The following is a 25389-nucleotide window of genomic DNA, read 5'->3' as shown; positions in this document are numbered from 1 at the left end:
ATACTGAACACATTCTTTACTTTAAGCTTTACTGCTAAGACTGCCCCTTGGGGATCACAATCCTTGAAGATGAAAGAGAGAGTCTGGAGACTTCCCTTGATCAAAGAAGATCTAGTTAGAGACCTTCTAGTCAAATTGGACTCACACAAATCCAAGGGCCCTGGTTGGATGTAGCCACAAATGCTGAGAGAGCTGTCAGAAGTGACTGCCCACTCTTTGGGGCACCCACTCATCTTTGAAACATCTTTGAGAATGGGAGAGATGCCTAAGGAGAGGAGGAATACCGATGTCACTAGTCTTCTAAAAGGACAGCAAGGAGGAGCAGGGGAACGCCAGCCAGTTTCACCTCTGTCTCTGAGAAGGGGATAGAACAGCTTATTCTGGATATCATCTCCAAGCAATTGGAAGAGAAGAAGGTCGTCAGGAGTACTCAAGCTCTGTCAAATGAAAAATTATGCTCAGTAAATCTCGTAGCTTACTATGATGTCATCACAGGCTGGGTAGATGGAAAGAGAGTAGAGAATGTTGTCTATCTTGACTTAAGCAAGGTGTTTGACACTGTTCTCCTAAAACATCCTTGTAGGTAAGTTTAGGAAGTGTTAGATAGATGAGTGGACAGTGAACTGGATTGAGAACAGACTGACTAGCAAAGCCCAGTTGAAGGCCTATAGCTAGCAGTGTTCCCTAGATGTTGGTGCTGGATCTGGTCTTACTCAGCCTTTTCACCAGTGACCTAAATGATGGGATAGAGTCCACCCTTGGCAAGTTTGCTGATTATGTGAGGTGACTGATAGACCAGAAAGCTGTACTGCATTCAGTGGGACCTGAACAAGGTGGGGGGATGGGTGGAGAGGAATTTGATGAGGTTCACCAAGAGCAAGTGTTGAGTCCTATAGCTGGGGAGGAATAACTGCATGCATCAGTGCAGATTAGGTGCTGACCTGCTGGAGAGGAGCTCTGGAGAGAAGGACCTGAGTGTCTTGGTGGGCAACAGGTTGGCCAAGAGCAAGCAGTATGCCCTCGTGACTGAGGTGACTGGTGGTGTCCAGGGGATACCAAAAAAGAGCATGGCTAGCAGGTTGAGGGAGGTGATCCTCCCCCTCTGCCCTGCCCTGGTGAGGCCACTTCTGGAACACTGTGTCCAGTTCTGGATTCTTCAGTAAAAGAAAGAGAGGGACCTACTGTAAAGTGTCCAGTTGAGACGATGAGGGGCCTGGAGAACCTCCCACACAAGGAAAGGCTGAGATCTGGGACCGTTCAGTCTGGAGATGAGAAGTCTGAGAGGGGATCTTGTCAATGTCTGTGAATATCTGATGTGTGGGAATCAAGTGTATGGAGTCAGGTTCTTTTCAGTATTACCCAATGATAGAATAAGGGGCAATGGGCACAGACTAGAACATGAGGAAAAACTTCCTTAATGTGAGGGTTACAGAGCACTGGAACAAGCTGACCAGAGAGGTTTTTGAGTCTACTTCTCTAGAGAAGTTTAAGACCCTTCTGGATGTTTTCCTGTGTGACCTACTGTAGAGAACCTGCTTTTGCAGGGGGTTGGACTCGATGATCTCCAGAGATCCCTTCTGACCCTTACAATTCTATGATTCTTTGAGGGGCATACAATATTTATAATACATCTAATGTCATGTTCTCAGAATTGTAAATTCTGTTAGGAGAATATAAATACAAAGACATTAACCCAAGAATTCTAGGTATGTTTTACTGCAAACTTCAAAACCTAGCTGCAGTGAACAGCTATAACATATTTTTTGCTTCTATTATTATTTTTTTGAGGAATCAAAGAGTCAATATGAACATGGTATAGGCCTTAAATGGTATTAGTTATAGTTTCAAAGCAAGCACTTGGTAGTAGAGTAAGCCACACAAGAACTTACAACAAAGGGAAAATATTTAACATGGGATGCAGCAATCAAAGTGGCAAAGACTTTAAAAGGAGAGTAATGATACATGAAAAAAACATCAGTGGTAAAATTTAGGGGGGAATGATTCTGTGAGGCTCTGTTTCCACCTTAATTCCTGAGACTTGTCAATTTTTTTTTTTTGTCTTTCAGAAAGAATGGGAAGCAAGGAATAAGGAGAAAGGGGCAGGAATGTTCTGTTTTTCCAATTGTCTTTATTTCAGCTAAAGAAAGGTAAGGAGTAAGGGAGGCTTCTCAGTAATGCTTACCTGTTTAAAATAGAAGATGTTCAATCTGTGGGTGCCTGGAAACCATGAACTACTTTAAGGTTTATAATGTTGACCAAGGGAAGGTAGTTATCAGGATAGCATATTGTATGTATAAGTGAGATACAGAAATCTCAGAATTTTATGGCCTATAGCCAGTTAAGAGAAGTCACCGCGGCATTCTTAACCTTGAAGACCTGAGGCAGCCTATGAATCTGAGAGATTTAAAGTGGAGCTTCTCCTGTTGCTGCCCACACTTTTCCTCTCTGTGAAGCAGCACAGAATTTCATTCTTTGTCTCCTCTTGAAGTGCTTGAGGGTTTTGGTCCTGCCTGTGTGACAAGACTTCATCCCTGAGGATGCTGAGATATATTTCTTGATAACCTGGGTGTTAGTGCAATCACTGAGCCCGTGTCCATAAAATTTGATTTCCAAGAGTACCTTCAGAAAGAAGATTGATTGCTCAGATGCTCGAGAAGAGCAAAAACCTAAGTTGCCTCAAGTCATTTGAAGCAACCTTTCTGCTCTAACAAGTCCAAGTTGAAAGGGTTCGCTTACATTTACACAGTCCTAATTATGCAGATGATTTTGTATTTGCTGTGTGTCTCATCAAAGCCTTTTGGCTTCTGTGGGAAATCCATTTTATTTTTCTCTCTCACCTTTCTCTGTCCTAAAAAAATGAGCACAGCTAGTCATTGCTTCATTGTTTTTCCTGAAAACGAATCTGCCTGATCATTTTTTATTTTCCTTTTGATGTTTTTAATAATAAATGGTTTTAGTAGCTTTTCTTTGTAAAAGTGAAGGACTTGTGGTGCCACAGTTCTTTGCTCTTTATACTTCTTTATACTTCGTGGAAGTGAGCTGTAAAACCAGAGTAGCCTGCAGTGAGATGATATGATTTTAGACATTAATCTCTGGAGATTTTACTCTCTTCCAAGTGCCAGTTGCATGGGCCTAGGATATAGCAAGCACAACACTCTCTCTTCTGACAAGATTTTGCTTATGGTTCTGGCCACTGGAAATTAAGAAAATAATCAGTTTGCTTGATCTATGCCAGCTCATCATGAATTTCACTTGATAAAAGAAATGATGTGGTGATTTTTATGCCTTGCTATTCATTACCTCTTTCAGAAAGTAGAGCATGGGCAATTTAGTTTCAGTAAGGGCTTTTCCTGGTTCTAATATATGTTTTTTTGGCTCTAGACTTTTTGGCTACATGGATAGAAATGGATGCAAAGCATATGTTTGAAGAAACTGCTTTTCTTAAAGCTGAAAACACTGGGAATTTCGTCTTCCTAATTGGAGATGAGTTCTAATTGCTGATTTGCTAAATGTAGTAGTTATAGATAATTGGAATGAATCACTAGAAATAGGAACTTACAATGGAGATAATTTACGTAGCCTTATCTCCATCAAGCACCATCTATTTTACTGTAAAATGAAATAACTTTTATGGCATTTTGTGTTTTGTTTTGTGGCTTTTTTTCTTTTTTTCTGGACAAATATTAAAAGTAATTTCAGAATGATACTAAAATATTTCTTTAAACAGAAGTTACTGAGTTAGACAAACTCCAATATGTTTTTTTTCCCTAAGTACAAATTGGTAATATAATTGTAGCTTATAACTGTGTGTTCACTTGGCATGTACATCTTTATTAAAGCAAGCTGGCTTTTTATCCTTATTGGCTCCTCTAATCTTACCCCATGTGCCATCTAGAGGCAGTTTTGGTGAAGCAGCCTTGAATATCTTGGGTTAATATAATTTATAATTTCCATGAGCAGAAATAGTAATTTGATTCTCAACTTACTGTTAAAAACAATCTGTACGATGAACAACATGGTTGAGTAACAAAAAAATAGTGTATATTTTACTTTAGCCATCGTCTGAAACGTATGCCCTCATTTAGCTGCTTATAATCACTGCTGTTCCTCATGGATTAAGGGTGGTAACAAATGTGATAACACAGAGAAGAAAATATAATAAAAAGTGTCATGATCACTCCAGAAAAACTGTTCTACACAGATCAGATTTCAGCATTCACATGTTCTTCCTCATGAATGATAGAGCTGGAAGTCTTTCTCCTTGTCTGTCCACCATTTTGCTCCTTCTCCGCAAAGGATTCTTTTTCTCAAGATTTTCTGATTTTAGCAAAAATGAATAAATAAATAAAATAATTAAAAAAAAAAAAACTGAAAAAAACACAAAAACCCAAGAAATGAGAGAACACAGTCTACTTACCCCAGTGCTGTACTTACATTTTAAATTTGTTTAAATGTTGTTTACATTTGTTTAAATGAAAAGCAATATAACATCGTTCTTGACAAGAGAAGCGTAAGTCTTTTGCTCTATTTCATCATCTGTAAAGCAAAGGGAACTGAATGATTCCTGCTGTCTGTGTAGCTGTGACGGTGTAAAAGAGAGACCCAAAGCCATCTGCTTACATGGTTTCCTCTGTTAAGGAGACACTCAGTGGGAGCCTGGGGCAGGGAAGGAAAGCATGATGCTATTTCAGAGGATGGAAGTTACAGCAAAGCGAATGAAAATAATATCTGAGGTGACACACAGAAGGTCCTGGATTAGCATCTGTGTCCTTACTAGACATCTGGAAACAAGGTGAGGAAAACAATGGCAAATCCCATAGAGGATGCATGGTGGTAAACTTGGGCAAAGTTCATGGAGGCTGTGAGGAACCTGAGAAGCATCTCACCAAGCTGGGGAGGCCACCCAATGGCGTTTGGCTATCTGCAGCACAGCACAGTTATCTAGTGGGAAGGAATTAGAGAGGAGTGTGAAGAAAGGATGGAGAGAGTGGAAAACTCTCATGGAGGGAGGCTGAAAAGACTCGGGCTGCTTATTTAACAAGGAGCAAAAAACATAAAATATACCTTTGTGTGAAAGGACTTAATGGAAACTTTTGTTCACCTGTTGATTCACATGGTTAAATAATGGTGAAATTCATATGGTGAAATTACTTTGCTGAAAAATTGAAATTGAGTTGCAGTTGAAAATGATGAAGTCAAGGCTTTCCTATCCTTCACAGTTCTAAGTTCATATAACTCCTTCCCCTAACTTTAATTGAAACTGAGGACTGAAGAGAAAGTGTTAGATAACATAAGGACAGTGGTTAATTAAAATGAATAATGGATAATTACGAGGAAAATGAACCCTCAACTTTACAGGCACTCATCCAACCTAATCCTTGAAAGTTAGGAGAAAACTTCCTTGCTATTTCTTGTTACAAAGAGCTGCCTGTATTGCTTCCTGCTGTAGCTGCTCTCTTTGAAAGTTTGGTGCCTGCTATAGTTAGGGACAAGACTACGAGGATCCTTTCTGTGACCATGTACGGGCTTTCTCAAAGCCTGCCTGTCCTGCAACCTTCTCCTTCATCACTGAATCCGCATTTGGCTTCCCTTGTATTACATAAAAAGCTTCTTGTACCCTTTTTTGAATGTGGGCCAAACTCTCACAGCTGTGAGTTCAAGAAGGCATGTTTCAAAATCCGAATGAGAGAGGAGGATTTAGAAGGGGTAATCGGAGAACCAGGAAAAAGCAGATCTAAGCACGCACATTTCTACTGATTTGATTTTCCTTTTGTTTGGAAAAAAAAAAAAAAAAAAGAAAACCAAAACGTGAAAATGCGGCAAACTCTTCATAACCATCTGAAACAGGTTTCAGTCTAACTTGGGGTAGAGCCTTGTACCTGAAAAGAGGTACTTTAATTGGAATTAAAGTGGGCTCTGAAAATATGTTTGTCCATGCCTAATTATAGCTGCTGTTCTGCATGTGTTTGATTTTGCAGCACGGATGGAGCAGCTATTTCACTTGGCTGTGTGTGTGTTGGCCTGCAACCTGCCCCCTCATTCACTGCATTCTGACACTATGTTTAGAAGCACCAACTATCCAAATTGTAACGGGCCTCATGTGTTGCATTTTGACTAGAAAAGTAGAAAAGTTAAAGCCAATTAAAACTAATGCAACAGCATTGATTTATTTTTTTTTTAATGTTGTTTTAAGATGTTCTAAAAATCTAGTTTGGCGCAGTATGCTGAAGGTACATTTACTAAGCAAATCTGTATTTTATCCGTTACGTTTCTCTTGCATTTGATGCCATCTCTCCTCAAGTATTAGCTTAGAAGAAAGACAGAATATTTCTCAAATGTGGTTTTGTAGAAAAGGGAATTAAATGTCTTCAGCTCTGTGGCCTTTTCATTCTCCCCATTAAACTGGCCAGAGCAACACGTGGCTCTGGTCATGGCAGGGGAGAGCAAAGTGATGTGCATGCAGCTCCCTTCCCATGCGCACTTATGGCACTGCCAACCTCTGGTTATTCTTTGTGCATTGTGACATTGTCTTGCATTCTTTTACTTACCATTCTTCACTTTTTTATCTGAATGCAATCACTTATAGGCACAAGATGACATTGCAAAGAAGGTGAAATTTTGTACTTTTTCTTACGAAAGGATATTACTGAAAGGATATTCTGATATTCAGTAAGGAATTTTAAAAGCCTTTTACTGGAATGCATTGAAGGTAGAATTTGTGTTGTATTTCTAGGGGCAGAAAGATAAAAGTTAAAACTCAGTCTGAGATGTTTCAGGAGAACATAATTCAAGAAAGGGAGATGTACACAGTTGGATAAAATGCAGAGGCTGCAACTGTCAACACAGAAATAACTGAAAGTCAATTTGAGTTAAGAGACATGAGGGATGGACAGCTATTAATAATAATGAGACACTGAAAAAATCCCACAGCAGCCAATGGAAGAAATCTGAGAACATAATGCTATTAGAAGGATTTGTAAAAATAGTAAGATATGTTTGCAGGGGCAATTTCTCAGTCATGTTGTGAAGTAATGGAACATAAAATGTAAGTTTCTGGAGTTGAAGCATCAGAGATCCATAAGCAATCAGAATAGTGGAACTAACCAAAACCCATACCAGAGAAAAAGTCTTACAGAAATAGCTGAACTGCTGTATCAGATGACTGCAGCAAAATTACATGTGATCCAGCACGGAACACTTGTACATATCACTCAAGAGTGGAACGTGAGAGGAAGAAAGCAGAGCGAATACAGCTCAAAGGAAGCAAAAAATCAGTGCTAATAAATAAACAAACAAATAAATAAAAATATCCTTTGAAATCCATCTGCATTTCTAGTGCGTTTATAATTTGCAATGAGTAGGAACCATTTTTTCCCAGTCATTGAATTTGGACAAGAAATAGAAAAAAAAAATAAAGCAGCACAGGCTCAGTGGAAAAGATAAGAGTCTTAAGTGAGGCTGGCTTAACTGAGTGTTAAGGGCCACCAAAAATGGTCCAAGAGAAGGAATACTTCCCCTATGAGGACAGGCTGAAAGAGCTGTAGCTGTTTGGCTAAGAGGCTCTGTGGAGACCTTATTGTGGCCTGTCATGAGGGATAGAGGAAAGATGGGGACAGGCTCTTCAGCAGGGTCTGTTGTGATATGACAAGGGGAAATGGTTTCAAACTAGAATAGGGGAGATTTAGACTGGGTATAAGGATGCTGTTGGCTTCTGGTCATCACATAAGACCTTCCCTCACTGGAATGAGTTGTGTCTCCCCTAGCTCATCTCTTGGACAGTAATGCTGCATGTAGACACTACGTTGCGTACCTTGAACTTAGGCTGAGATGCTTACATGGTAACTCATGTGCCCTAGTTATTACTGTTCAGCGAGGAGTAAATAAAACTGCTTTACAGCCCACCATGGGTCATTTACAAAATCAGATGGTTTTAAGATGATCCTGCGATGTGCTGAGTAGCTCCAGTAGCGCCCATAGACTCTAATTTGGGAAAGGTATTTGTACACACCCACGACCTTAGGTGCCTCTGTTCCTTTGCCTAAAGACAAAATTTCCTAAACTGATGGCGCAATGCCTTCAAACCTTATTTAAAATAATAATAATAATAAAAAAATCCCCAAACAATGTAAATGTTGATTAAAAGGTTACTGTCTTGTTTTTCTTCTAGTGCATTTCAGCAAAACATGAACAGCATAACTGCTGCAAGTTATGCTAGTAAATAATGCATGTTGTTTGGAAGTTGCATTCTTGTGATTATTTTGTATTGCATCGTTCTATTCAGTTTTGTACAATGTATTAATTTTCTCTGAAGACTTAGATTACTTTTTTTTTGCTACTATTGTTCTTTCTACTGAAGTTATCTAAAGTGTGGTGTACAGGGAGTAATAATCTACTGACATATTGTGAAACTTTATCTGAATATTCTTTTTAATACCAGCAGGAGACTGAATCATAGATAAAGCTGTTTCTCCTCTTCTTTGTTTCCATAACAAAATCATAGAAACTGATTTTCAGTTATTTTACAGCTTAAGAAGAAAATGTATATTAGTGATCAGGTAAGGGAGCTGGTAAGTATTTTGGTGATTCATATTCCCAAGTTTGCTTTTTTTGCCTGCTTTGTTCCTTCTGATACATTTAATTTGCTTATCTAGTCTTACTCAATTTCTGATTTTTTTTTTTTTAATTAAAAACGTTGGAACCAATCATTCAGCCTAAATATTCAATCCAGAGGGGATATTCAGTGATACAGTACCTTGAAGTCTACTTGCTGTCATATGGAAAGCAAGCATCTTACCACATCATGCCCATCTTCCTTCTGTTCTTCTCTAGATGCCCTGAATGTGCTGTTTGCAGTGGCTGGCATCCTTCTCCTTCCCATCTGCACCTTGTCCCACCCCTCTCACATGGGCAGATGCACCATCACTGGGAATTAGGAAGATGGCTATGCAAGGAAATCTGAATAGTGCATCATCCTTGCAGTCTTCTGTTGGGCCATTGAAACACCAAGCCATCATTTTAACTTCTCCCTTCCACTGGCTTTCTTCTGCATGTTCTTTTGCCCACACAGAATTCCTGCTTGAAGCTATTTCTTCAGCATTTCTACAAAGTTATACATTATGTTCCTCCAGAAGGTTCTGCGGGAATTAACTTTGCCTCTGTCCTTGAGCGCATTCTCTACCTGTTCTTACTGCTTGTTCCATCCTTAACAAATGTTCATTAGCCATATACGTGTAAAACTCTGTAATCTGTCTCTATATTCCCGTTCTCAGGAGTCTGTCCCTAGGGTGAGCTTCACTAAAACAGAGATTCATGGCCCATAAATTTAAACAAGATTTATATTTAAATGCCAGTTTTTTTTTGTTACAAATTCAGTGGTAAATTACTGAAAGTCTTTCTTGTGTTTCTCCTTAGCACTGGAAAATAGCTCTCCAAAAATAGCAATGCTATGGTTTTATGTATAGCTTTAATTTTTATGTATAGCTTTAATTTTCCTTCTTGCAGCTTCTGTGTTTTTGGTTTTTTTTTTGGTGTGTGTGTGTGTGTGTGAGATGTTTACAAAAGCCATAGTACTGGATTCCCATGTTCATATTGAAGCCTCACCTAACTTAACAATACCGCTGCATTGTTTCATTTTCTCTTCATTGTTGTTGCTTCTCGTTTTATAATTGAGACTGAGAAAGTTAAGCTAAAATACCCAGGGTTATAATTTGAAGAAGATTATTTTGATTGCTTTGAATCATTTTGTGGCATGTGCTCAGAATTTAGATGGCTTTAATTTATTTTGATTTATTCCGCTTTTCTTATAAAAATCAAAGGTTGAGCTAGAGTTAACTATGATTGGCTTTGCTGAAGAAACAGGTGTTGAAGAACCTGAACAATAAGAAATAGTTTACCTTGGTATGTAGTGAAATGCATGACCAGAATTCGTAGAGGAAGAAGACTGATGAGAAAAAGGGCAGAGTACTGAAAACTGAGTTGTCAGTGGGGAAATAGAATTTTGCAAAAATAAGATCGGCTTAAATATGAAGCACATTCAAATAAATATCCATTAATTTGAAATCTGATTATAGTATGTTACACGGTAATTTAGTGCTGTAATATTTAGAGAAAGCATGAAGGAGAATACATTCTCATGTGATGTGGGAAAGCGCCACTTGAAACTGCAAGTGCTAAAAAGGAGTTTCAGAATGTCTCAAAGATGCAGATAATTACCCAGCAAATCCTTTCTTTAAAATTATTTGTTTGCAGTTTATTAGCTGTTTTTCCCACATGAAACAGAACTCCACTGAAGCACAAGCTGAAGAAAATATCTCCATCCTATTGTCCTATTGTCTAACAGAACATTGTTTAATTTCAAGTACTCCAGCAGCAATAATAATACTCTTCCTAGGAAAATGACTGGAAGCTGAACTTTCATAAATATCTTAGCAGTTTAGGAGCTTAAGAACTATTGAAAATTATCTTACCTTTTGAAATATTGTGTTAAGATAACTAACTTTTAAACTTTTTAAACACTGGAGTTTGTAGTGCTAAACAATCGAAAATAGCATTTTGTCTATTGCAAGGTTACTTCATTCTTAAACGTCAGAGGAAGAGTGAATTTTTTTAAAAGAATCCCATGATTCTTTTATATGAGCAAATTTTCAATGTTTATCTGCTGTAGTGTGATCTTTGTGGCTAACAATGAAGAACTGTGGTTATAGAAGAGATGTGATCTGAACACACAACAGAAAAATATCATCAGTTTTGGCATAGATTCACGACAGACCATTTCTGTGACTGAGTAACCTCAGTTTTCGGGTGAGCGTTTGTGCATACTCCTGTAGTGCCATAAAAGTGATGTTTGATGTATGCTTACACGTGCTGCATGAAAAGGTCATCAGGGACCAATGGAGCTGCGCACTCTGTGATTGAATTTATGTGCTGCAGTTCTGCTCCTATTGGCAGGCCAGATGAAAGAGATAGTGAAGGCAAATAGGACAGATTTACTCAGCATTTCACTGATTTTCTGATGAAACAGTTGCCAGATAAACCAAGAGTTAAATGCAACTTGCTGCTAAGGAATGTAGTTTGCCTTCTGCTGAGGTGAGTAGAATGTGAGTCAACCAAAGCATTCGGCTACGGCCCGCTTCCAGGTTTGAGGCTGAAACAAGATACTAGCTTGTCTACACCTGCTGTGCATCCATCATTTCTTGAAGTGCAGAGCCTTGTAGGTACACCACCTACAGGTGAATGGAAGCTTATAAAGACACTGCTTGGTTTTGGACAGGAATAGGAAGAAAACCCAGATCCACTTGTACTCATGCCAACTTCAGTTAATACTGTAAAATTGTGTAACATTATGTTCAAAGTACGTTGGTTTTTTGTTTTGTTTTGTTTGTTTGTTTGTTTGTTTTCTCCTGGGTCCTGGAATTGCACAGGAAGTACTCTGGAAAACCAAAGATGGAAAAATGGAGCCTGTATTCCAGGCCATGAACTAAGGGCTCCAGGTCTTTACTAAGCTCTGGCCAATAACTGGCTGTGCATTTGTACTTCAGTGGATTAAACATGAGCAAATAAAGTCAACAGAATGCCCAAAGTTGGTTTTTGTTTGAGATGAATTTATTTATTAACAGCCTTTTTTATTTTAGATTAGGTAAATAATTTTCCTATAACAATAATTTCTCATATATATTATTTAAAATTTAAATTAGTTGTCTGAATACAGGATTTTCTTGTGCTTCCTTAGTAAATATGCTTTCATCATTACCCATTCACAGGTGCATTGAATTTATTTCTAGGGAAATGCAGAAGACTTAAAGGTAGGTTAATAAGCCAAACTATCACTTTTTCATACATATCTCCTATCTTCTCTTACTGTTAGAATAATGAAGTAGATGTGATTATGAAAACAAGTAGGTAATTGAACTTTGTAAAGATTGTTTTCCTGATTTCTCTTTATTTACCGACTAAGATGATTTGTGCATGCACTTATGCAATTTTACTAATTTATTCATAACATTATATGTACATATTTTAGGGTAGGTATACATTTCTTACTTACTAACTCAACTGTGTTATCATTTAACTTCCATAGTCTAACATTCTGCAAAAATGCAGAATGGCATGCAGAAATGCAGACAAAAAGTACTTGATATTTCAATAAAAAGATGTAACTGTGCCTTGGAGTGGTTTATGAAAAATCTCTTTACCTGTTTGTTTTGCTTAGTAGCAGGAGTGAAACACTTTTGAAGGTTATAGATGTCTCGAAAAGAAGAGTTGTGGGGCAGCTTTCACTTTTAACTGAATAAAGTTTCCATTTACACCATACAACTGAAGTTCTGACTGCGGTAGTATTTCTTAATCTGGAATTCTCTTTAATTCTCTTAAACTGGAAATTATATTTCCGATTTGAGGCTTTGAAGAAATTGGAATTTGTAGCTACTGGTAAAGCAATTTCTAAATTAAGTCAAAATGTTCAGTCACGTTTATCTAAAAAAAGTACTTTAATCTGTGTTCTTCCATTTGCAAGATTAACTGGAAAAAGAAATGGTAACAGTTCTCTCTCAGGCTCTGGCTCTAGCCATTAATGATTTTAAAATATGATGTTACTTATGGGAAACTGCATAGGCTGTTAAAATGCTGTTATTTGGTGGTTCTGATTACAGTTAAAATATAATATTGATATTAAAAATTAAGATTCCTTGATGATTTTTGTAAAGTGGTGGTACTAGAGAACAGAAAAACAGTTTTAGATAGTTTTATGAGTCAAGTGGACATTGCTGATTCATGTCATAGAGATTTTTAGGCTTATGAATTCGAAAATTCTTGGTTTTGTCTTTATTGTAGTCATGTAAGATTTGTTCTGTGTGGTACAGCATGGGAAATGCTAAGTAGAAGCAACTGGTGAGTCAGCTGCCTACCTGCAGTGCTGGTGACTGGATGGCCAGCAAGCTCAGAGGAAAGTGTTCCGTTTTGAGGGCTCAGCCACAGACTGGGATTTCCAAGAAGAGTGCAGAGTATTTGCTGCCAGGTAGTTGAATTGCCAAGAAGAAATCTTGATAACAAATTCAGAATTTATTATTGCTGAATGCTTCTATAAGGTACCCTAAGGTACTGCTGGAATACCCGGGTATTTCCATCTCTACACTCATGTAACCCTCTCCTTTTCACCCATTGCTTAAGGCTGTCAGCTGTGATGATGTCTTAATCATTAATTTCTTGGACAGCTATTCAGTTATTTCAGGTGGACACCTTCTCAGGCACAGCTCCAGTTTCAGTAAGTTACTTTGTTTTTCAACGTGAATTTGGTGGTAAATATGTACAGAACTTTTCAACTCACCTCCTTCCCTCTGTGTGTATAGATATATATAACAGATATGTATATTTAAGAGCTTTTTGGAGTTCACAACAGATTGAACTGATAATTCATAACCCGATGGATAGAAACTGTAGAGGGAGGAAGGAGATCTGGGAAGAGCTTTTGCAATTCCATATTTGAGATTATCTGAGATTAAAAATTTTTGTTAAGAGTCAGTTAGGGAAGGAAGTTGAGTTTACAATTACCAAATCCCAGGTGGGCCCGTGACATTTTGGTATGAACCCTTCACTAGTCAATTTTTATGGAAATGTTCAGAATGCCATATTGGGAAAAGCTTTATTTTAGCTGTAACGGAGTCATGGTAATAACTGACTCATACTGCAAGGGAAAAGATGATGGCAGCTCACTGCACTGCTAGATATCTCCAGCATGGTTTTATTTTATTTTTAAAAAATCTCTTATCTATTTGTTTTTACAGTAAATAAACTGACATTAATGTGATGATCTGAATTTGTTCATTATCAGCAAAGATGTCCAAAAATTTTTTTTAAACCTATTTCCAGAAAATATCCAGCTGAACAAAACATCTTGTTGCACTATCTGAATGCTTTGCTGTGTTATTTTGGAAAAGCAAGAGGAAGAAACTGTGAAAAGACAATTCTCTTCTGATTTATCAAGAAGTCTTTTTTTAATGTTCATGAGTTTTTTCTATTAAGCAGTTCACTGTATTGATCTAGTTCTAATGAATTCTTTTTGAGAGGTCATTTTTTTATGGCCACAGGTTTTTCGTTTGTTTTTAGCAGATCTGAGTGTTGGCACAGAGAATGAACAATCATTAAAAAAGGAAAAGGAGATTCTTGCTTAAATATTTGAATTTGAGCCACATTTGTCTGCCATTATTCAGGAAAATTTCTTTGCAGTTTTTCTTCCATTTCTTCTCTGGCAAATGAGACACAGCAAAGTTTGACTTTTTAGTAACAGTAATGTAGTAGTAGTAATGTAATAGTTATTGTATTATGTGATCTTGCTGGGATTTTTCATGTTCATTCTGACTTAATGTCTCCTAGGGCTAAAAGCTTTTCTAGAATCAATACCATGGGTACTACCAGCACACAGCTGATTTCTTCCTTGTCGCATAAATAAAGGCCAAAGATCCTAAACAAAGTCTTGAAAATGTGCAGTGCCTTTTGTGCATTGAACATCTTCTCCATTTCTTTCGAATTCAGTAAGTTTAAAAGGAATATTGTCTTTTGCTTGTATAATGCATTTCTAAAGAAGTAAGTGATAAATGTGATTCGAGTGACGAATTTTCTCCCTTGTCTTTTCTCATTATACAGATTTCATTTTGATCATATGAGTAGCTTAAAAAAATATTGAACTTTAAAAGCAGTGGTTTTGGTTATGCATTGCTTTACAAGTGATGTTTTATGATTTTATATATATGTATGTGTCTGAATGAGAAAAAGATGCGTATGTATAAAAAATCAAAAAGTGGCAGGTAGCATCATTTAGTTTTCAACATGTGATTCCTGCCCATTGGCCAAGACTTCTGTTGGGTTTCCTCTGTGTACTTATATGTACTCCTTATACTTATTTGTATTCCTTGCATTCCCTTTCCAGGAACTTTTTGTATTTGCTATGAACATCTTCAGCTTTTTGATAAGCGTTAACTTTCTAAGAACACAGATTATTTTCTGTTCTTCTAAAAATGAGCTCATTAGAAATGAGGAAGAACTGTTGACCTTTCTGCTAAGGGCTGAATTACAACTTTCCCTACAAAAGCTGCAGCATAAGTACAAACTGTGCAGCTTACTTTTCTTGCCTCACTGCTATGCCTTAACAACTTTTCAAGAGATCTGCCTTTGTGAGAGCCATGCTGTACTTTGTCCTTGGTGGTAGTGTCTTCAACACTTCCGGTAGTGCTTCAGTGATCTCTAAGTTTCTTAAGAACATGTGCCTAAAACCTACTGCGAAGTGGAAGGATGTAAATAATGTTCCTGTGGCTCTCTTAAGACTTTGGCATGTATTTGATACTGATGGCACGTCACTGAGATGAAAGACCTTGCCTGGATCCATCATCCCCTAGGGAGCCCAAAAGCTGGAACAAAAGGCAGCACAAAGTTCTCATACACTCATCTCAGCAGATGGCCTCTTTTTTTTCTTTTTTTTTTTCTTTTCCAGAGATGCCTCCTCATTTATGCTGATTTTAGTAAGAACTGATATATGTTCAGCATTGCTGAAAAATACATGTAGAGACTTAAGAAATCTGCTGTAGCTCCCTATCCACTTAAACCAAAAATATTTCTGAGAATATGAAATAACTTCTGTTATGGTCTGAGCTAGATGCATTACCTTGATTTCAAAGTGTAGCAGTTTGTGTTCCCCAAATCCAATTTATTACTGATATTTTCAGATTAGAGATTTCTTAGTAAGGTATCTTAATATTTTTCAGAAAATGTTTATTATTATTATTATTAGTAGTAGTAGTAGTAGTAGTAGTAGTAGTAGTAGTATTTTAATGTGAGTTTTATTTGATTAGAATTATGTTCTTGGGAAGATTTCTTTGGTATTTGATGAACTCTGCTAATGATGCAGTTGTCCAGCTCCACTTCTTCAGCTCAACAGAAGGTTGTGCCTGATGTGGATCAAAGTGGGTCCAAAGAAGTGGATCCAACATTCCATACTGCATTGCCATCCTTCCTGAAATACCACCTCATGCACCACATTGTTTATCCTTTAATACAGATATTTCAGGGAGAAATTTGGGTCTTTCAGGTTTCTATGGTGGGGAAGCAGGCAGGGTGGATGGCTGAGAGGATTTGTGCTCATGTGCCACCCTGTGTTTTTGCCCGAGCTGGAAGAAATTCAGAGGACTCCAGTCCAACAGGCTTGAAAACCACATAGGGGAAACTGGTGAAGTAACAGCTCTCTACCAGTCCTTCCAATTTAAACCTTCCAGAAAAGTTATTGCAGTTGTTTGAGTATTTTGAGGAGACTTCAGTGCAAACGGATAGCAAGATGGTGCTCGTAACTTCCAGAGGGATACCCGAGACCTGTAGCAGAGGATTTGGAGCTCCTGCTGCCTTCTGAAATAATAAGAAGAAAAAGAAGAAAAAAGAAAAAGAAATTGAGGAGGCTTCTCCCAGTTTTACTCCAAGAAAAAAACCTCAAAGCAGCTGGTATTATCTGGAAGTCCTGAATTTATATACTGTGTGGATGACACACGTGTTAGAGGGGATGAAAGAAGAACTGTGGTTTATACTTGTGAATTCGCTTGAAATAGAAAACAGATTTCACACTTGAGATGAAATAGCAAGATACACAGGTCTCTTTGGAATACTATCTTTGTGTATGATTTCTATGTGCTGTCTACATGAAACTGCGTTAGAGCACCGGCGTGTGGGCAATAAATGGAAGAGTGGCAAGTGGTAAAATAAGTACTCTGTTACACTGAGGTTAACACAAGATTAACGTTTCTGAAAATCCAGGGAAGCTGAAAAAATAGGAATGAGTGGAAATAATATTGAACCAAATACGTAAAATGAAATGTACTCTAGAATGTGCAATAACACCCCTTCTCTCCAACAGGCTAATCCTAGAAGTTTAAAATTAACTCAGGAAGCATAAAAGAGAATCATTTATTATAAGTAATAAATAGATTTCCTGTCTTGTCTTTATAAATTGGATGGCAGAATGCTGCTTTCCAAGTAATTTCCAAACAACACGTTTATAAGCTGAAGGAACAAGAGTGTAAGAGAAGCCAATGTTTGTTCTTGTTTACTTAAATCTGATTTATAGGCTAAGTAGTGTCTGAATGAGGTAATGTAGTTTTTAACAGGGCTGATATTCTGAAAAGAAGTGTATTTTGGCAGACAAAAATTACAGTAATAGTAAGAAGTGGATGCTTTTTGGTGAGAATCTGCTGTTAGCTAAAGAAGTGTCCTACCCTCTCATTGTCATATAGACATTACATTTTCAGCTTTAAGCCTCTAATTCACTTCAAGTATTAAGAGCAAATGGTATAAATTCACCATTCAGATCTCAACAAGCCAGAAATCCCACGTTCCCCCTACCTCTGCCAGGAAGGTAGTACATCCATCCATCCCTGTAAGCTCTGCACCCGTCTCACAGTGAAGCTGGCATGACATAAAATGACTTGGCTTTCTTCCACCTCCCAGGAAGGCTGCTCAGGTAAGTGGTGTTCAGAATGCATCAAGCCCAGACCTTGCAGGATTTGGGGTCCCAGGAGACGTGCAAGCTACTTGCATTCAGAAGCATAGACAAAGGCTGTGGTGATGCACTTCTGCGGAGAGTGATTGACTGCTGGACAAGGTGAGAAAAGTGAATTGTGTGCCTCCCCTAGCCTGAGGATTGTACCTTTATCTGCCACACAGCCAGGCATTGTCCTGGTCAATAGGATAGAGCCTCATAGGGAGTGAAGAATTTTCCATTCTTTTGTTTAAAATTTATGAAGGAAGGATTTAAACTTTCTTTGGTCTAGTGAAAGAATTCAAGTATCCATCTGACCTTGGCGTGGGTGTTGGGACTTAGCTGTTATTATTATAGCTAGGTTTGTTTCTTGGGAGACATAGGGCAAAGATTTGAATTTCCCTGTTCTGAAGAAGGCACTGAGTCCAGGTCTTCCTTTTCCTCAGTAGTCTAATGCTACACAGTTGAGCAAAATAGGAACTTGTGCCATGTTACTGAAAAGAAGATAGATGTATTCCCTGTCTTTAGAAGGCCTGAGCTTCTTCTTTACCTGGAGCAGAATATGGGCAACACCAGAACTAGGCACCTCTGTGCACCAAAGCTGGGCATGTAAATCCAGAGCCTGTCATGAGGTAATTTCAAACATTCCATCAAACATTTTCCCTTTTGCAAGCACACTGTACTGCTTGATTTAGCAGCTGCCTGCTGGGGACCTTTCTATGTCATAACACGTCCTTCCTCCACGTGGCAAAAGATTCTCAGAGCTCTGCTAACTCAGGGCTGTGTAGTCTATTCTGCATGTGCTGCATGTCTAGAGACGTACAAGCTTGTAGCAAGGCCATTCACAGAAGCTGACATTTCACTTTGACCATCAAAGTTACATTTCTTGGGATGTCTCACATCAGTGGTTGTAGTTTTGTAGAACAAAGATTTAGGGAGATTGAGAAGAAGTAAGAGATGACTCTGCAGTACTATGCATGAAGTCTGTATGGATATCTGCAGCGTTCTTGTTTGTAGAAGGAACCGAGTGCTAAAGTAGATGGCTACAAGTTCACATTTATCTCTGGAAATTCTTTTGATCCTGCAAATTATGAGATACACTGAGACAAAGACATCAACATGTATGAGTGAAGTATATGGAGATATAATGGATCTCGATAAATTATGCAGCCAATTAAATAAAAATATTGCATTACTTATGTTCCTTAAATGTGATTTGCCAACAATATTCCCATGGGGCACTGATATTTCAGAGTATATTGTTTAGGGTTAGGAGATGAAGTTCTCAGGTTGTTATAATGAAAACGCCACTCAGCATATACGGCTTGAAAATCCATTGTTAATTAACAGCATTCAATTCTTAATTGTCTTTTTACCAATTCAGTTGAAATCATTGACACAAAATACATTGGTAAACTGCTTAATCAATCATTGTAGAAAAATAGAGGTGTTTGATAGGGACATTCTAGTACAAAGTTTATGTGAAGCTTCCTCATTGAAAGCTTTGGAGGCTTCTGTTTTTTTAAGCTTATCTTACAAAAATGAGATTTCATAAACTTTACAGTCCGTGCTACATGAATACCAAAGACAGTAAAATACAGAAAGGGAGAGAGAAAAAGACAAACACATACACCTTAAGCTTGAAGTGCCCTATTCACAAAAATATAGCTTACACATGCGCATGCCCCAGTGGCTTAAAATCTATTTTTTTGTGCTAAAGGACACAAAAAAGGTTTCAATAGGGCCCTGAGCTGCTGTTCTAATTAGCACAAACTTTTCTTAAACTGCAGCAATGAATTACGGAGAGGCCCGGTAATATTCCGAGAGCAAAAAGCAGGTTTATCCTCAGAGGAATGGTTTGCTTTCAGCTCATGCACCTTTTGCCAGGACTCCAGACTGACACACATAGGCTCTTGGCTACCCACGTGCTATCACTAGGTTCTCTGCTGCAGAGCTCCTGTCTTCCAGCAGAGCTTTGAGGTGATCCTGCCTTAGAAGCGCTGGGTGATTACGGATAGGTTGTGGTGGGTCAGCAGGAGGACTTGGCTTGTTCTTTTGTTGGGGCAAATGACCAAGCTTTAAAATGTCTGCAGCAAGTGAGTTACATATCTCATGAAACATCGGTGTAAATAACCCTTACCGAGTTGATCAAATCAGCCGTCCTGGGTGGATGGAACAAAGATCCATTGCTTGTGTAATCCTGCTCTGTGGAAGCCTTTACAAAGGATGCTCAGAGCTGAAGCAAGGCTTCCTATTCAGCCTGCCCTGCCCATCCCCAGTGTGCAAACCTTTACCCTTCCCCTGTTCTTCCTCCTTGGCATTAAGCACAGCGGGAGGACCTGCAGAACCCCATGGATTAGCCACACCTGGTGAAAATTAGCAAGGGGCAGTTGTTTAAGCAAGAAATAGGTATGTACTTGAAGTGAAAGCTATATCACAGTGCAAAATTTCCACCTGCCCACTGAGTTTCTCCTGAGGGTTTTGAGTTTTTTTTTTTGTTTTTTGTTTTCATTTTTTTTAAATTTTCTTCCCATTTTAGTGTAAATGTTTCTATACAAAAGACGCTTTGGACTCCCTTCAATATGTTCCTTCTTTCCAGAGTAGGCAGGTATAAAAGTAAAAAAAAACAAACAACCAAACAAACAACAAATTAAGGCTGCAGCTTCCTTTTCCTTCACTGACAGAAATGTAGTTGCGGATGGGCCTGGAGAAAGCCAAATGAGAGCAACATGACCTGCATTGAGCAGGTGGCACTTAGCACACACAGACCTGGCATGACCCACAGATTGAATGGTTTGGCTCTGCTCTGGATGCAGACATTGCAGCGTGAGCTATGCAAGCTGTCTTTGTCCCGTCAATTCTGAAGTCATTAAGTTGGGGTGTATAGGATTTACAGTGGTTTATGGCAGCCAAGGAGCTGACGTAGGGACCCCCCCTCTCCTTAGCACAGGCGGCAGGATCCGTGTGTTTTGCTGAGAAGCCCTGTTGAAGCCTGTCACCCAAAGATGGCACGCGGTTTGTGACTTTTTGGGACCCACTAAGCACCGGTGCTGCTGGCGAGTGAAATTCTTCCAATGCAGCTTCAGCTGTTTCCTTCCTGGCTGGGTAGCTGCCATCTGCATGCGACAGGCCCACTTGGTTTCCAGTGGCCTGCGCTGTTCGTGCATCGAACCGCTTAATTGAAATCCCATGGTTTGAGTGGGGAGAAGGGAGATGTTTCCCTAGATATTGCACATAAAGGCTGATACCTCTGCATGAAACATGCTTGCTAGATTAGGAGCGCGCAGAGAAATTCTTGTTTGCCACAGTCTAAATTTAGGTCGAACTGCTGAGAAAATACCCAGGAACGATTTGCCTTATTTGTAAACATTTTCACAGTATATCAGTAAGTATGTTACAATTTTTCTACCCTGCCCTCTCCCAGACTTATGGCTTTTTAGAGTCAATAAAATGACCTGTTTGGGAAACAGTGAGGTACTCTAAAATAGCTGCCAGTCTGGTACACTGAAGAAGATGTCATGCACTAAAAGAGCCATAGATATAAGGGGGGAATCAATATGACACTCCGGATATTAGAAGAGAAGTGCTTACTCAAGGGGTAGCTTGTATTTGCATCCCAATGTTTCTAGAACTCATTTTCTAAACCTATATTAATTACACATCTATGTACATTATTTAGAAGTTCTTTACTACAGTACTTTTGTACATGCTTTGTTTATTACTAAATGTAAAGAGAAAGTAATTACATAAGGCATATGTACAGTATCATGTTGGGGCGCAGATCCCTCTGCTCACCATCCTCTTAAAGCTGCAAGGCCCGTTTTACAAAGGCTTGTCATCCAGTTTGCAAAGCTGTCCTGAAATGCATAAAAAAGGCCTGGAGCCAAGGCCCATTGCTTTGATGAGCATCAATTAGTCCTTCCTTTTTATTTACCTTGTTTATATTCTGATGGTTTTTTTTGTTACTTTGAGGAAACCTGGAGGTCTGAACTCAGAGAAGTGCAGAGGAAGCCAGCAGTCGTTACCAGGGTGGGGATGGAGATTCCAGTGTATGTAATGGGTATTGCAGCTTTAACCTACATCTTAACTTAGTCTGTGAAACTCTTGAGTTTGAACTGGGCAGGTAGATATTTCACATCTGAACTATTTATTTTCCCAGAATTAATAATGACAAGAAAGAAAAACAAAAACGTGGAAGAAATAAAAGGGGAACATAAAGGGAAAAGATAAAGAAGGTCATGTGGCCCTTACACCTCTGGTTCTACACTTTGGACTCGTTCTCTAGGTTTGCCACATCACCATTTCTTTCATTTTGGTCTTCTTGATTCTTCTCTTCCTCTTCAGTTTCCAGCTCAGCATGCTGGTCCAGCTTGCTGGAAACAGACCAAGTCAGGGGCAGTTCTGCTCGGCTGGCCATCTCTGCCAGCTCTTTGGCACTGTAAACTGGGGTGTTGGTCTCATATGTTTCATGAAAACTATTGTAGTCAACTTCATAAAATCCATCCTCCAGAGTGAGGACAGGGGTGAAACGATAACCCCACAGGATCTCACTTGTAACATATGAACTTCGAGCTTGGCATGTCATTCCTGTAACAGAGAAGGAAGAAGTGCTGTTATAACGACCCACTGCTTTCCCAAAACCTTGATTATTTTTTCAAATAGGCGGAGAAGTGTATGTAAAATGACACATGCCAGAAAAGCATTAGGCTGGACCTCATATGAGGTTGAGCTTAGAAAGTAATTTTTATAGTGTGCAGCCTTCTTCTATGTGCATGTATAATAGCATGCAGTACATCTGTGACCAAAGTCTTAATGTTTTTTATTAAATGCAGTTCTTCTTCCTGTATTTAATCAGTGAATGACTCGCCCACTGCTGAATCTCAGACTGCTTGTTGAGAATGTGTATGGCTTCCTTTTGTCATCCTTTTGTTCCCTGACAGGTGACTGTTGTAACAAACCCACACCACCACACTCAGCAGTTGCCAAGGCTGAGGAGCTTCTGGAAAAAATTTCTCTGTTGGAGCTAAGTCCTGATCCTGTGATCCACAGGTTGACTTGGTTTCCCAAGGGGTTGGAGCAACCTTTTAATTACGTTGCTTTGACATTTGGGCTGGTGGTCAATGTACAAACATCAGCAAAATTCCTGGGGGACATTGTAATAGTATGTGGGGTTGAATTTAGATTAGTGGGGCTATCTTCTCTGTTACCTTCCTATCACAGCTCTGCTGAACATCACTCTGGCAGCTGCTGTAGTGCAACAGATTGGTAAGGTACCAGATTGCATTAAGAGACATGAAGATAGGCAGCTATTCTGAGTTCAAGGTCTAATTCAGGGTGTCTTTTGGCTGAAAAAAAATCTGGACGTGGTGGGGAGCTGTAACTTGGAGAACATGTCCCATCTGAAGCAGACAACTCAGGGAAGCACAACAATAAAATATTGTTGCTCAGTAATGGAGGAGGAAGCTCAGCAGACTAGGAAGAAAGGAATTCATGAAGCAAATGCATATTCTCAACAAAATGTGTTTACATAGGGAGGATGTGATGGCTTTCCTTTAATTATTTGTACATTATTAGCTATGTATTCCTAAGAAAACCTCAGTTAAGTACTGTATGTCAAATACTTATTAAATACTGATATATAACCTCTGGATAAGTCTTCCACACATCAAATATTTAGAAGGTAAACAACAAAATCTTTCATTTTGTGGGTACAGATGACATTCTATATAGATGGATGTTATTTCTCTACCAACTCCAAACAAGGAGAGTTTCAGGAAGAACAAATGTAGGTAGCTTAATGTTTGGTCTTTTTCAGGACTGTATTGATGGCTCTTGGTAATTCTTCCCTCATCCTCTAGAACCATTTCTTCAAACTCAGGTAACTCATTTCTGACGGGTGAAAGCTGCTGTTCTCAGTACTCAAACTTTTGCATTTATACCATTATATTTACAATATTATTTGCTGGCTTTTTCCACGCTGTGGTACTTCTCCAGAACTTCTCTCCACATTGCAGACACTCAGGAGTGGTGACTAAAGCTTTAGCATGAAATCCACCTCACTTTTACTACTTGCTAGAAAAGTGAACATACTTCTGCTATGCTTACCAATCTTAACTTCTCTTTCCCTGACTGGGCTATTCAGGCCTTTGTTTTTCTTGGTTTTGCAGCACAGGTCATGTTTGCATTTCACTTCTCAAATAACACACGAACAGAAATACAAAGGTCTTACCGTTTTACTGTTCATTTCACAGGTGTGTAGGAAGGAAGGACACCGGATGCCGTATGACAGAATTACGCATAGCGAGATTTCCTGTACGATTTTTAGTCTAAAGGAGATCATCTTCCACACAAAATGACAGAGGAACTTGGCAGCTCACAGAGCACTATACAAGACACAAATGCACTAGATGTGCAGCACCTTCCCAAAGCACCATTTCCTTAACCAGAATAGTTAAGGTTGGAAAAGACCTCTAAGGTCATCTAGTCCAACCATCAACCCATCAACCCATCATTACTATGCCCACTAATAATAACGTCCCTGTGCAGAATTCTGGAATGGATGCAGTGTTTGATAGGACCTCCCTGCCTCAGAGATGGTGGCATCACCAGACTGGAGGTGGAGAGGGCTGGGAGCAGCCAGTACTGATGTATTCCTTCTGTCTCAGATCCATCTCTGGTCTGGCTTCCCACCAGATCCTTTGGCATGATGAGACCATTTACACCTGGATGGGTTGTTCTGAAGGAGTGTGTCATTCCTGACATTCATGTGTTTCTAATTCCTTTTCTGGAGAAATTTAACTTTAAAATGAGCAGAAAATCTGGAGTTTTCATTAAAAAGGCAATAAGATTAAATTAAAAAATACCAAAGTGCCTTCGAAACAGTATTACCTTCCTGCATTCTAACCAAGTACACACTGTTCCTGCTGTTTTGCTTAGGAAACGTTAATTTGACCACTGAAGAAGAAGGGAGCAATTTTCTGCAGAAGTCAAGAAGATTAATCAAAATATGCTTGAGTTACAGTTCATTAAAATCTAGCTGAATTTGAAATTTTGATCCATCTCTGCATTTTAATTTAGTCTCCCATTCCCACAGTGATTTAATACCTGTTCATTTTCCATAGCTAGACAAAATAATTTCAGAGCTGGAATGAAAAAGTCAGGACTTTTGAAGCAAGCAAGTTCAAATCAAGAAAAAGACAAAATCAATCAACGGCTGCGTGCATGTGAAAGTCTTTAAAAGCTTAGATTGCAAATACAAAAAAAGTCTCTAAGTGGACCACAGTGATTCCAGAACAAAGTGTCCCACAGTTGCAGAGACCCTTGAAGTAATTGCCAGTGAATCTGCATGCATCTGGAGGCAGAACAAAGATCTTTCTGAAAGGCTATATTGCATGGGTTTACCAGCTTGTGTCTGTGCTGGCCCAGGGTTCCTTAAACTTGTTCCTTTATCATATACTATCAAATACACACATTTTCATTTTATGTCATCATTTTAAACTTTGCTAAAAAAGAAATGTGAGTCTTATGATTTGCTCTAAATTCTGAAGTTTGTGGATGAGGCAACATCTTGCTTGAGGGTGTTTTAAGACTTTAGGCTTACAAGTACTGCGTGGTTTATTCGGTAAGCATGTGGCTTATGTGTAGCCAAAGATCTGGTGTACAATGGATTTAAAAATAACTGTGATTTGACATTTTGACTACTGTTTCACTTCAACTGGATCCCTTCTGGGAAGATGAAAACTGGATGCAGAGACTCTGGAGCTTCTTAGCTCAGCATTAATTGGACTTCTTCAAAATCAGCACGAAAATTAGGAGATCCAAATAATACATTTTAGATTAATTAAAACTCTAACTGGGAGGAGTGGGCTGTTCAAGCAGGA

At 38.8% G+C, this 25389-nt stretch overlaps 1 protein-coding gene across 1 annotated transcript in view; it reads right to left on the bottom strand.

Annotated features, from left to right (window-relative positions):
* Nucleotides 1-21770: 21770 nt before the first annotated feature.
* KCNJ6 (potassium inwardly rectifying channel subfamily J member 6) overlaps nt 21771-25389 on the bottom strand; it is a 37780-nt gene continuing 34161 nt past the window's right edge. The window contains exon 2 of the mRNA XM_042866809.1: nt 21771-22096. Within this exon, the coding sequence (XP_042722743.1) occupies nt 21771-22096 (326 nt within the window). The remainder of the gene's footprint in view (nt 22097-25389) is intronic.

The sequence above is a fragment of the Lagopus leucura genome, unplaced genomic scaffold (assembly GCF_019238085.1).
Source record: "Lagopus leucura isolate 7727_CA_CO unplaced genomic scaffold, USGS_WTPT01 Super-Scaffold_100001, whole genome shotgun sequence".
Classification (NCBI taxonomy): Eukaryota; Metazoa; Chordata; class Aves; order Galliformes; family Phasianidae; genus Lagopus; species Lagopus leucura.
The sequence above is the reverse complement of the archived record's forward strand: the minus strand, read 5'-3'. Positions and strand labels throughout refer to the sequence as shown.